The sequence below is a fragment of the Acartia tonsa genome, chromosome 5 (genome assembly GCF_053477335.1).
Source record: "Acartia tonsa isolate MP-2025a chromosome 5, ASM5347733v1, whole genome shotgun sequence".
Taxonomy (NCBI): domain Eukaryota; kingdom Metazoa; phylum Arthropoda; class Copepoda; order Calanoida; family Acartiidae; genus Acartia; species Acartia tonsa.
In genome coordinates, this window is record NC_137264.1 from 50,074,913 (window position 1) to 50,088,838 (window position 13,926).

The following is a 13,926-nucleotide window of genomic DNA, read 5'->3' on the forward strand; positions in this document are numbered from 1 at the left end:
GAATATTTTGTCCACTATATTAATTTTAGGTTATTAATCAGCTGTTTATCAAAACAAGGAAAAAATTATTCGTCTGCTTGTTAATTGGGTGCATGGAATGGAAGGAAGTGCTAAATCGAGGCCGAAAAAAACTAAAGATCAAAAGAATTTCTTTTTTTTATCCATTTAAGACAAAATTAGTTAAAAAAGTTATCTATACATTCCACAAAAAAACACATAGATTAAATGTTTGTTGGATTTTAAGTAATTACGATTTAATTTACAAATTAGATAACGCGCGCGCCGATAATCTAAGCGAATAAGATTATTTTAAAAAGATATAATACTTAGTTTTAATACAATTTTGATTTAAATACATTATTTTACACAAAATTTGAAAATAAATAAATAATTGAATATTATATACTGACATTGATTTGTTGTTTCAGAATTGAGAATGCCAGAAGATAAGCTTGAGGAGGCCCTGACCTTCAAGAAGGAGGGCAATGAATTGTTTAAGGTCTGAAATATACAAAGATCTATAGTTTTAATACGGTGTCTTCTTCATATGACATCCGATATATATAGAGCCCCACCAAAGAAAAATTTTTATTTCTAAAGTTTTTCTTAAGCTTGTTATCCCTAAATTTTAAGTTTAATTATGTAGATTTGTACAATTTCTTCTTCTTTCTGTAATTATTAGTATTTAATGTTATAAGTAAATGTTTAATGCTCTTTCAGGAACAAAAAGTTGAATAAGATAGTGATGTTCTAAAGCTTAGACAGAAAAGTACCTTGTTATTTAGAATTCGCAATACCTTTATATTTTTAGGATTACAGGATATATTTTGTTTGTTTATTAAAAGCGTTATTATTCAAACTCATATTTTAGGCCAACAATTTCGAGGGTGCCATACTGAAGTACAACGAAGCAATCTCGGCTTGTCCACCCCACAGAATGAGTGAGCTGGCTGTTATGTACCAGAACAGGGCTGCTGCTAATGAACGTCTGGAAAAGTTGGATCTTGCCCTCGAAGATTGCAATCTTTCTATTAAAAATAACAATAGGTAGATGTAAATGGTTTTTTAGTCTTTTTATTAACAACTTTGTTACCTTACCTAACGAAATTAAGTTTCAATTTAACAATGGTTATATAAACAAAAGTAGTAAAATGAATGTCACATTTAAAATAAAAAAGGAGAGCTATTCTGTACATTTATAAGCAGAGCATATTACATTCCTAATATTATATTGTATTTGTACCTACAAGCATTGAATAAAGGACATAAAAAGAAATTGGGAGGTTCAGACAAACTTTGTAAGTACCAAAACGAAATAATAATTAGAATCGGAAATGGGTTATAATATATTTCGAGCGAAGAAAAAACAGGATAATTCTCCGCAAGGATATGTATTTACTATTTGGTATATGGTTAGGTCGGGTTCTTTTCAGGATGTTTCAATTTTAGTGGGATGGCTAATATTTCTGTGTGTAACCGCAGAACCGATTACTTTTTATTGGAATCACAAAATTTGTATTTGGCAAGTTCATGGAGTAGGATCCAAAACCCCAAATAGAGAGAAAAACATTTGCAAAAAAACTTTACTTTTAAGGTGTTGGGAGTTACGCTTTTATATGTTCTCCAAACAAATAAGGCATTTAGATAATTAACGTTTAGGTATCGCCAACTCTCTATATAATGGATGGGTTGTGGTCTGTTCTCCTGGAAAATTTTTGAAATTTACATTTTATTTGAGGTATGCAAAGGCACTTGACCGCCAGGCCAAGGTATTGAAAAAGCTGGCTGCAAAGTTGGGCGGAGACGAAGAAGGCCTTAACAAAAGAATCTCAATGCTCTCCCAAGCTCTAGAGGTATTATGATACAACTTGAATTAGTTGGATTTTCATTTTGCTGAAAATGGGGGGAGGCGGATGTGCCACTTTTTCAGGGTGGGCATACAAAAAACCCACCCAAAAAAACCCACCCAGGGTTTTTTAAAAAACCCAAGGATTTTTGGGTTTTTGAAAAAACATTGAAATTTCACATTAAAATTTACAAATTAAACCTCTATTTACACAAAGACTAGGATCTAATAACATTTTAAAGCAAATTTTCCCTAAAAAACATAAAAAAATATGAAGTAATTATATAAATGATACTCTACTTATTGTTTAAATGTTTATGAAATTACTTTCTCTCAAAACTTAATTTCAGAAAACGCTTTGCTACTAAATTGATGATATATAAATTGTGTAAATTACATAATTATAATTGATTTTTTAAACTAAAACATAACAATTTATGAAAGGAAATAGTTACAGTGGCGTGCAGAGGGTTTTATTAAGGGGATGTAAAAAGACCTTAATAATTTCTGGGAGGGGGGGGGGGGGTGTTGACAGCTTAAGAATAGAGGAGTAGGTTCCATGTTTTGAAGCTTTTAACCTCCCCTCCCTCTTAATAGAATATTTTGTGCACCATTGCTAATAAGGGTTTATAATAAATCGGAATGCCAGCTTTCTTCATTATCTATCTTGTTTATTGTGAAATCTTGCTTACCTTTTACCTACAACAACATAAACATTAATATTTCATCAATATATCAAATGTATTTGACTCCTAAAGGAAAAAACTCAATAAAACCCTAAAAAACCCATAAAAACCCAGGGTTTTAAGGGTTTTTAAGGGTTGGGTTGGGCTTTTTTAAAAAACCCTGGGTTTTTCCCCACCCTGCACTTTTTGAAACGAAAATTATAACGCGCATGATCTCAGCCCATAAAAGAGTTACAGCTATAAGATTCAATCTTCTGAGAAAAACTTTTTTTTATAAAAAATTCCCTTATATTTTCACTTAACACTTTAATTTTACACTTGCATTTTTTTTACACGTGAAAATAATGGTAATTTGTATGAGAATTTTTTTTATCTAAGTTGATTGAGAACTGTCTAATTTGGCAAAAAAAGGCAAAAAAAATTCGGCTGGAAAAGGCTATTTTCAGCGGGAGCGGCTGTTCCGCCGCCGTTTCTTCACAGTTTTATACTGTTCTTTACAAAAGCAACTGCTGTGCCGAAATTTAGAGCTGTAACTCTTTTATGGGCTACTTTTGGTTTCATAAAGTGGCACATCCGCCTCCCCCCTTTGACATTAATATTATTAGTAGCGCAGCAATTCTACAGATTAGGACAAAAATTGCAAATTCAATAATCTATTTACCTGCCAAATTTCAATATTTATAAAGTTATGAAAATTTATGGTAATGAAACAAGATAGGTAATTTTCTTCACTTCACAGTGTATTATGGTGAACATAGCACCCTCTTCAGTCTATGCATTTTTCCTAGATGAAGAATGTTTATTTTTTTAACAAAAGTAGGTAATAATTTTGGCCATAATTTATATCTAATACTTGCTGGGTTTTTTTATACAAACTTTTTATATTTCTACTATTGAGCCTCTTCTGGAAACAATCGTCTTACATTAATTTTATTCGAACATTTCCCACTATTGAATCTACTTCTATTAAAATATTCCCCAACCACCAGCGTTTCGGAGCCGTTGAATTGAATTTGAATTTGTAAAATAAAATAAATAATATAAAATATTTTGCTTTTATTTGATTAAAGCTATATAAAAGTAGAAGGATGTGTGTCTATTTGTTAAGTAACAATAGTTTTTCAGTTTGTTATATGGAAATAGACCGTTGCCAAATTATAATATTACTTTTAAAAAATCATTTTTAGCTAATCTGTAGCCGAAGCCGTTTTTAACGAAAAATACGGCTCCGGCTCCACCAAAAAAGTTGCTGCTCCCGGCATAGGCGTCCAAGGGGGGGGGTAATGGGGCGATTACCCCCCCCCCATTTAAAATTTACCCCTACCCTGTGGGTGCCGTAGGCACCCCCTCAACCATTTAGGAGGGGGTATTTACCCCCCCTTAACAATTTTGGGGGGGTAAATACTAGGGTTGGGCCGGATACTTTTTTGGCCGGATACCGGATATCCGGCTGATTTCAAATGCCGGATATCCGGTATCCGGCCGGATATCCGGCAAATATCCGGTTATCCGGCCAAATTACCGGATATCCGGACGGATAAATGGCTAAATTACCAGATATTAAAGTAGGAAAAAAAAATTTATCAATAAACTTTTGAGATTTCATATATAAAATTTACATAAAGATAAACATATTCAAGAAATGTTCTTCTAGCTTCAATAATAAGAAAATTATAGCCATTTAAAATTTTAAAAAGCAGAGATTTTTGGTGTAAAATATAAAAAAAGTTATAGCCGGATATCCGGCCGAATAGTTTTAATATCCGGTATCCGGCCGGATATTGAAAATGGCCGGATATCCGGCCCAACCCTAGTAAATAACCCCCCAAAATAAAAAATCTCTAATAAAAAAAATTTTTGCGCGCTTCGCGCGCATTTTTAATACTATATATTTAATAAAATTTTAATTACCCCCCCCCCAAAATTTTTACCCCGGGGTTAAATTTTTTGGGGGGGTAAACTAAATTTACCCCTGCCAACAGATTTCAGGGGGGGTAATTACCCCCCCCCCCCAAGCAAATTTTACCCCCGGGGTAAAATTTTCGCGCGCCATTTTACCCCCCAAAAAACGAATTACCCCCACCCCCTTAAAAAATTTTTACCCTCCCCAAAAAAAAGCTTGGACTCCCCTGGCTCCCGGCTCCGGCTCCGAAACGCTGGTGGTTGGGGAACATTTTTACCAAATAGCCCAAAACTTGGCCTTTTAACTCAACAAATAAGGGGGGGGGATTTGACACATAAGAATGATTTTATCATTAATAACCTATCCTCTCAGTCCAAAGATAAAGTATAGGTGCCAGGTTTACGCAAATGTGTCAAAACTCCCCCCCCCCCCCCTTGTATAGCCTATTACAAATCGGCAGACACCACCAACCACACGATCTGTGAAATTTTACTAAAATGGAGAGCTCAATCGGCTCTCTATTTACCTCTTAGTTACAGACAAAAAACTTATCTATAATACAAAGTAGAACGATGTCTGTCTGTCCGTCTGACCGTCTGTCCGTCCGTCTGTCTGTCTGTCCCTTAAGATCTCGGTAACCACTGAACCGATCGGATTCTACTCTTCAGGGTATCTACCTATTGGTCCTGTGGTGGTTTTAAGCTATTTTCTCGGGGGGTGGGACACCCCCAACCCCCCCAAAAACCAAAAAATCCCCCCCCATTTTTTTTTTTTTTTTTTTGAAGGAGTTTCCATGGTCCTTTATGGTCTCTCGCAATAATTTTTTTTTATCACCTCTTGGGCAAAGCCCCTAGAGGCTAGGGGCGAAGCCGCTAGTCACTTTATATATTAGTACTAGCGGCTTCGCCCCTAGCCTCTAGGTGCTTTGCCCCAAGATTTTTGATCAACCTAATTCGTATTTTAGATTTAAAAGAAAAAAAAATAGGGTGAGGCGGGGCATTACCGGTAATTTTTTCGGTTTTTTGAGAAAAAAATGGGGTAAATATTAATATTTTTAAATGGGACCAAGACCATTAGAAAGCTTACGAAAAGGACTATTAGGTCCTAATAGGACGTTATCCTAGGACTTTTAGAAGTTTGTCATAATTGGACTCAAAGAAATTACCGATAAATGCCCCATGGTGGGGCATTGTGGGTAACGTCTTTTCAACCTAAAAAAAATCGATGAAAAACGGCCAAACGGCCAGTCAAACATAAATAATCATAATTAGTATAGGTTATAGGGATTATCCACAAAAATTTTCATAAAGATCGGACTATTCCTTCTATGTCAAAAATCATTTTTTTTAAAAGACGAGAAATTTCGATTTTTTTTTCACAAAAATTTTCTTTCAAAATAAAAGGGATAGTTCTATGAAGTGTATTTAAAGAGTTAAGGTACTTAGAGTAGTGAACTTTTATATGTCTTAGTAGAATATATTAGGCATTGGATAGATATGATTATATGTTAAAGAATTTTTAACATTGACCAGACCAAACTTTTTTTATTTGACAATATTGAAAAAAGTTAAAGAGATTTGCCACATAAATTACATGAGAATGGTCTATTTTTTTCTAAATATGTATAGCCAAAACACCAATTTTAGATAATCTTTTTCCACATATTTCACAAGAGTTATAAAAAAATTGAACAGGGGTTCCCCTTGGGACAAGTTACTTAAAAAACATAAAAAATAACGTCCGGTTCACTATAGGACAGGTTTTCTATAGATTCTTTTTTAAAAAATAAAGAAAACCGTCCGGTTTACTTACAATATACACATTATCTCACGCGGAAATACCAACTAACCATACAACATATAAATATATAAAAAGACCATTCTCATGTAATTTATGTTGCAAATCACTAACTCTTTTAGATATTGTCAAATAAAAAAAGTTTGGTCAGGTCAATGTTAAAATTCTTTATCACAATCATATCTATCAAATGCCTAATATATTCTACTAAGACATATAAAAAGATCACTACTCTAAGTACCATACTGAATATTTTATTAGTCATTCTTTGTTGTTATGTGTATTTTGTTGTATAAAAAGTTTAAAGTTCTATTAACTAGTAAATGCTATCTAAAGTTGTATTTATGACAAAAAGTTTTTGCCATATATAGAACGCAACGAAGTTGAAAATAAAAATGAAAAACTCATTTTTTAAGGAAAATCCCTGGTAAAATCTCTTAATTTTAATCAATAACTTTATATTATGCACTACTACGTTATTTAAAATAGAAAAAAATTACAGTTCACTATTTTTTTTAAATGCACTTCGTGAAACTATCCCTTTGAATTTTTTTATATAAAAAAATCTGTTCTATTCACTTTTTGGCCTAATTCTTAAAAAGCCCATATTGAATTTTAGATTTTACCAAAGAAAACCTGAAAATTGATATTAAAAATCGAATTTGAATTTTTTTTTCGACGTTACCGAAAAATACCCCGCGCGAACTTTGGTCATTTTTGAAAAAAATATTAACTCTACATTTAAGCTCTCAACGGATTTGGAAAGAGCGGGCAATTCTTAGTTCAAAAGGTTTCTACGGATCAGTTCTATGTCTTACCAATTTTTGTGTAGGTCGATCTTTATACACATAGGTGAAAAAATTTTTGAAAAAAAAAATTTTTCGTCCGACTTTGAGACCCCAAAAGTACCCTTAAAATTTTTCTCACATTTTATACTTTTTTGTAGGCAATTTAATAAGGAACAAATTTGCTTTTATGTTTTTTTCTGTCAGTCGATTAAAACATGGAGAAAAATGTCATTTCTGAAGGTGGGTAAAAAATTACCGGTAATGCCCCTTACCGGTTAATGCCCCGCTTGACCCTACCTAAAAATTTTTATTTTGTTGGTTGGGTTAGTCGACCCCACTATTTTAATTTTAGTTTTAAAAAGAAAAAAAATATTTTTTTGGAGTTGGGGGGGTATTTTTCATTTTTTGGGGAAGTTGGGGGTGTCCCACCCCCTAGAATTATAGCCTAAAACCACCACAAGACAAGTAGGTATATTCCCTGAAGAGTAGAATCCAATCGGTTCAGTGGTTACCGAGATCTTAAGGAACGGACGGACAGACAGACAGACAGACATCATTCTACTTTGCATTATAGACTAGCGGCTTCGCCCCTAGCCTCAAGGTAATTAAAAAAAAATAAGTAGGTGAACTAACTTCCCCATAAACAAAAAATGGAGGTTTTTTTTTGGGATGGGGAGGGTTTCGGGTGTCCCCCCCCCCCAAGAAAATAGCTTAAAACCACCAAAGGACCAATAATTATATACCCTGAAGAGTAGAATCCGATCGGTTCAGTAGTTACTGAGATCTTAAGGGACGGATAGACAGACGAACAGACATCAAGCTACTTTGTATTATAGATAAATATTGTGATAAGAAAAGATATTTAACCCTTTGAACTAAATAAGTTACGGTTAATCCTTAAATTCTCAAATCATATTATGTAATTTACTCTTTTATAAAGAAAAGAAAAATCCACGAACTAATTCATAAATGTATGCATTTCAACATAACATTAGCTTCATTTCTACTTAATATATTATATTATTCATTTAATTTTGTAAATGCATTGGAATTAATGAGGCTATCTCACTCAGATTGTGCACTTTGACTTTTGAATAGCAATTGACAAAAGCTTGCAGCACTTGAGTGTACATTGTGCATATGGGATTATAATTTCATATTATATGTATATCTGCTTCTTTAATTAGTTGATGCAAATACAAAGAAAGAAAATATTTATTAAAGATTTTAATTATGAATAAATGTTCCTCATTATTAGGTAGGTATTTTTTTTCACAAAATATCAAACGGCAATATCCCCATAATAATTAGTGGAGCAACCAGCCATATTTTTTATACATTTTCAACTTCCCTTTGAAAAAAAAAATTAAATCATTTGACTACTAAGTTTTAATTGCCCAAAACTAGCACTGTGACGCTGCTTTGTGTGTATTGTGTGTGTGTGTATGTGAGTGTGTGTTTGTGTAGATATTAAATAAAGTCCTGTGATGCCTGATTGTACAGTTGTACTGCGCTTATTTGGTGGCGGGGATTAAATCGCATTATGCTGCATGTTCTTGCAAACCCCCAGTTACACAGAAAATTGACAATTGTTCCAACAAAATGATCTGAACCAAAAGCCCTTGTTTGGCGGGATAAAGGAACTGGAAAATTATTGAAATGATAATATTTCTATTCAAGAAAATATTTAAAACTTGATATTTTATTTGACTGTTTAACAAGGGAATAAAAAGAATTTTGCTAATTGACTAAGCCTTGAAGTAAAGGGGGGGGGGGGGGGTGAAGTTTTGACACATTTGTTTAAACCTGAACCTAGGCTTTATCTTTGGACTGAGAGGATAGGTTATTAATGATAGAATCATTCTTATATGTTGAATTTCACGAAGTTTTAAGATTTTTTGAATAGGCCTCCAGGTTCCGGAGCTCCAGGCCTCCAGGTGGTCTCTGTATAGGTAAAAATGAAAAAAAAAATTTTTTTTAAAGTTACAGGTCAACTTATAGAACAAAATATGCATCTTTTTTAATATTATTTACATATTTCAAGAAAAAAGATGCATATTTTGATTTTATAAGTTGATTTGTAACTTAATTTTTTTTCATTTTTACCTGTACAGAGACCACCTGGAGGCCTGGAGCTCCGGAACCTGGAGGCCTATCCAAAAAATCTTAAAACTTCGTGAAATTCATCATATAAGAATGAGTTTATCAAAAATAACCTAACCTCTCAGTCCAAAGATAAAGCCTAGGTGCCAGGTTTACGCAAATGTGTCAAAACTCCCCCCCCCCCCCCACCTTCCTACCAAGTTTCTATAATCCTGGAGATGTTGATATCCCTCTCCAGTTTAATTTATATTAAAACACTTTCTAGTTTAAATTTTTCATTTGAAGTAAATTGATAATTTTTAAGAATATGAAAAAATGACTGCATTTAAAAATTGTAACATTTTCTCTCTTCATTATATTTATAGCACGAAAAACAATTTTCTTGCAGAAATTTTAAAGACAAATTAATTATATTCTTTTATCTCTGCACAAATGGATGCACAAATAATTTTGAGAAGGGTTGGTGACAATTTTCCCCCTCTTTTTTTTTCATTCTTTTTCCAGTAACAATACAATTATTCTCATCATAAATGCCAACATTTTTATAAGTTAAGCTTTTCTTTATTTAGGATGTTTTCCTATCCGTTTGTATGTCCCAAAACTAGCTTTAATTATTTTTTTTGCAATAGGGAAATGAAATAACCCTTCTGTGGATTTTAATTATTGGTTGAAATGTTTAAAAACTACCAGCTTGGAACCAACCACTCAAAACTCTACAGCATAGATTTTTATTCAACGTGGTTAAAAAAGTGTGAATACTTATGTAATTTATAGTCGAATGTTCCCACCCTTCATGGAATAAACTTTAATTACATTAATGTATAATTCAGGAAACTATTTAACTATTTGTTATTTTATTATGCTGTAAATATCAATATCCAACGTTTGTTTTCTTAGCTTTACTTTGTGGATGTTGTGATCCTTGTTATTATTGGATGCTCTGGGCCTCTGTGCGTAAATATATAGTTCATTTATGAATATGGTTGAAAGGATTAAATTAGCATATTTAGATATTAAATGCACATGGTGTGGAACACGGATATGCTCAAGTTTTACAAAAAAAAAAATAAGCTGGACAATATCCATAAAAGCGAAGCTCAACTAATGGGGGTAATGCAACCATCTTGTGCACAAATGACACTAAAAATCCGAAATTCAGGATCAAAATTGGGAAGTTTTTCTTTTTTCCCTACATCCAAAAAATTGGAAAAGTAACGTCTAACGGCTGCCCAGCCATTTAACCGTTTTAGAGCTTATATGGACAAACACTCATTGATAAATATAAATATAGAGTGTATGCAAATTTAATCTATCAGAGCATTTGCAAAATCTAAAAAACGTTTAATATAAGATATTCCAACATATTTATACTTGATTATACAACCTGGTCAGAGAACAATTATGTATTATATCACGCAAAAAAATTTATGCCAAAACTAAAAAGATCAACATGTTTAAAATGGACATACAATCTTTTTGGTAACGTTTCTATGATTGCTATGATTTCTACAATGTACCTAACTAATTCAAGAATCATAATATAAAGTTTGAAATTGATATGGCAGTTCTAACATAACCAAAATAACGATCAGATCAGCTATTCATTACGGACGGAACGACCAGACCGTAATTGTTTAATAAAAGCTTTGCCTTTAATGATTACATGTGATTTGTTGTTTTCAACTGAAAACGTTTCATTGCAAACAACTTTTCTAATCTTATTGTAATATAATAGTTTATTATACAATATACATGTTTTCCTTACAACAATAAATAACCTTTTATCTTTTAACTTACCTTTTACAGTTTCTACTCTCATAGTCCAATTAAAAAAGCGTTTTTTGTCTGTACTGAAGGATCTCGCTAACTGCTGAACCGATTTTGTTCTCCTTCACAGTGAAGTTTCTTATAGGTCCTGGGAAGGTTTTAAACTATTTTGGGGGAGGGTGTCCTAACCCCCTTCCCCCCCCAAAAAATATTTTTTAAATCTTTTTCAAACTCAAACTTTAAATGGGATGAGGTCGACTTTTCCTCCTCCTACCTTAGGTAAAGTGCCCCTAGATGCTTCTAGGGGCGTAGCCGCTAGTGTTCAATAAAGTGCTACAGCTAGAGGCCACCTATAGCAATTTAAGATCTTAGTAGTTTGCCCCCTGTTAGTGTAGTGACAAAGACTTAATAATTTATAGACGACAAGCCAACATAAATATAGCACACTAAAATAAGATTAGTTATTTCTCGTATCGTATTATAAACGGCTTTCTGCGGATATAGAATGTACAATTATAAGATTAAAACTAGTTTTTTTTAGCCCCGAGGTGCCGAAGGCAACAATAAAGGGAAAAGTAGATTGTGGGTAAAATCCGTAGAGGTTGTGTGTTTTCAGTTAAAAACAGTAGTTGAACGATAAAAATTATGTTAAAGAGGGAGGTCATTTTCTAGTAAATCCCGTAAAGGTGTGTGTTATAAGGCCTAAAAATAGTAGTAGATCGATAAGGTGCTCTATATATTTGTATTCCCTATTGAATAGAACAATAGGGAATTTTTTTTTTTTTTTTTGATAACCGTTCCTGGAATATCTTTAAAAAATAAGAAATTTCTATCAAACGCTTTGTTTGGCTCAAACTGACAAAAATTTTAAAAAAATATAATTATAATAATAATGTTTTCTATAGGTACAAGATAAAGGTTAAGAACAATCTATACCATTAAACAAAGGAAGAAGCCATTCTTTACAGGTTGTACAACAGTGAACATTAAAATGTTGAGATTTTCAGTTTTACTTTTTTAAAACTTATCTTTCTTTTTATCAAGGGAGATACAAATACAAATAAATTAAAATTACAAAATAAAGAAATAAAGATTATGATATCTAAATAAAAATGAAAGTAAGAAAATTAAACACTATAAAAGCCATTGACATGCAACCTCCACTTTGAATCTCTTACCTTCTTATTTAGATTGTATATCTCAATGTTTTCAAAATTGTCTGTATGTAACTTGTTGTGTTGGTTTGTTTCACTAAGTCATTGTATTAATGATTTGTTAAAGTTTCATTTTAATGTTCACTGCTCGTACAACCTGTAAAGAATGGCTTCTTCCTTTGTTTAATGGTATAGATTGTTCTTAACCTTTACCTTGTACCTATAGAAAACATTATTATTATAATTATATTTTTTTAAAATTTTTGTCAGTTTGAGCCAAACAAAGCGTTTGATAGAAATTTCTTATTTTTTTAAGATATTCCAGGTATGGTTATCAAAAAAAAAAAAAAAAATTTCCCTATTGTTTTATTCAATAGGGAATACAAATATATAGAGCACCTTATCGTTCTACTACTATTTTTAGGCCTTATAACACACACCTTTACGGGATTTACTAGAAAATGACCTCCCTCTTTAAAAAAAAAATTGTCTATAGTTCTTTTCAATAAGAAATACACATATTTAGTGAATATTATCGTTCTACTACTATTTTTAAGCATTAAAACACACCTTACGGATTATACCCGCAACCTACTCCTCCATTTCTTTTCTCACTCTGTAAGGAAAATTATTTGGAACAAACAATTTCATATGCTAATATAATTAATTTTTTCTTGTTATTACTACCTAAAATATATACCTATAAATGCAAGAAAAAGTGCAATTTCAACAAAAAGTAGAAGAAAGAAATGTTTAGAACCAGAATCCGGGCTAAATTAAGAGGAAGCAAAAAGTTTGTGCTTCATTAGAATACAATACAGAGAACAACTTTCATATCAAGTTCAGGCCTTAAAATAACATGTGGTATTAATTTACACATAATAATGTATCCAAATGGTCTTAATTATAATACTAATAAAAATTGATGTGGCTTTTATTCTCATTTTTAGCTCTGCAGTATGATTTTACAGTTAGGTGTCAGGGTATATTTTTGATATACCTTTCATAAATGGTTTTAAAAAAAAATAGTTGACTTTATGTTTGATTTTTGCGTTTACTTGTCTGTATAGTCGATTGTTCATTAATAATAATGTCTAAATATTACTTTCATTGCAGTTTCTACTGTCTCTTTGCAATCTGTATTTACCCAGTTTTAACATATTAGTTTTAACATACTAGTAGAACGATAAAATTTATGTTAACTAAAAAAGAAAATTTGTCTATAGGTAGTTCTTTTCAATAAAAAATACACATATTTAGTGAATATTATCGTTCTACTACTGTTTTTAAGCCTTAAAATTCACACTTTAACGGATTTTAGCACAACCTACCTCCCCCTTTATTCTTGTCGATGATATTTCATGGTCCTAAGGCGCTCTTTCGAGTTAAATCTTGCTTTTTTTGTTTACATTCCAGAATTTAAGTATCCGACCTAGGGTTAGATAAACTCTTTGTAGTAGGAAATATATGTTCCAATTAATGTACCTTTTAAAAATCTAAGGTGACGCTCTATTTTTAGATTTTTGATGAATGTTATTGAGATTTTTTGTATATTTGAATGATATTTATCAAAACAAGGATGAAAACATTCATAAGTAGCTATCTATTTATATTTCAAATAGTATACCTAAGCAATCGACAGGCAGAAGAAAAAAGGGGAGGTAATATTTTTATAAGTTTGTAAGTCTGGTAAAATCAAATTTAGCTCTCTATCTTGAATAACTACCAAGAAAAATATATTTCACTGTATATTATGTCCTCTAGAGCATTACACATTGAGGAAGGACCAAGGAAGATATTCATTGTGAAGCTGCAATTTTACCAACAATGTTTAAACGTCTATCTCTGTTAACAGCCGAGTAAATTAGATTTTAATGTGTTT

General features: G+C 32.0%; 1 protein-coding gene across 1 annotated transcript in view; it reads left to right on the plus strand.

The window, feature by feature from the left end:
• The first annotated feature begins 385 nt into the window (after positions 1 to 385).
• Tom70 (translocase of outer membrane 70) overlaps positions 386 to 13,926 on the plus strand; it is a 49,126-nt gene continuing 35,585 nt past the window's right edge. The window contains exons 1-3 of the mRNA XM_080162061.1: positions 386 to 499; positions 872 to 1,047; positions 1,739 to 1,853. Of these exons, the coding sequence (XP_080018187.1) occupies positions 437 to 499; positions 872 to 1,047; positions 1,739 to 1,853 (354 nt within the window). The 5' untranslated portion in view covers positions 386 to 436. The remainder of the gene's footprint in view (positions 500 to 871; positions 1,048 to 1,738; positions 1,854 to 13,926) is intronic.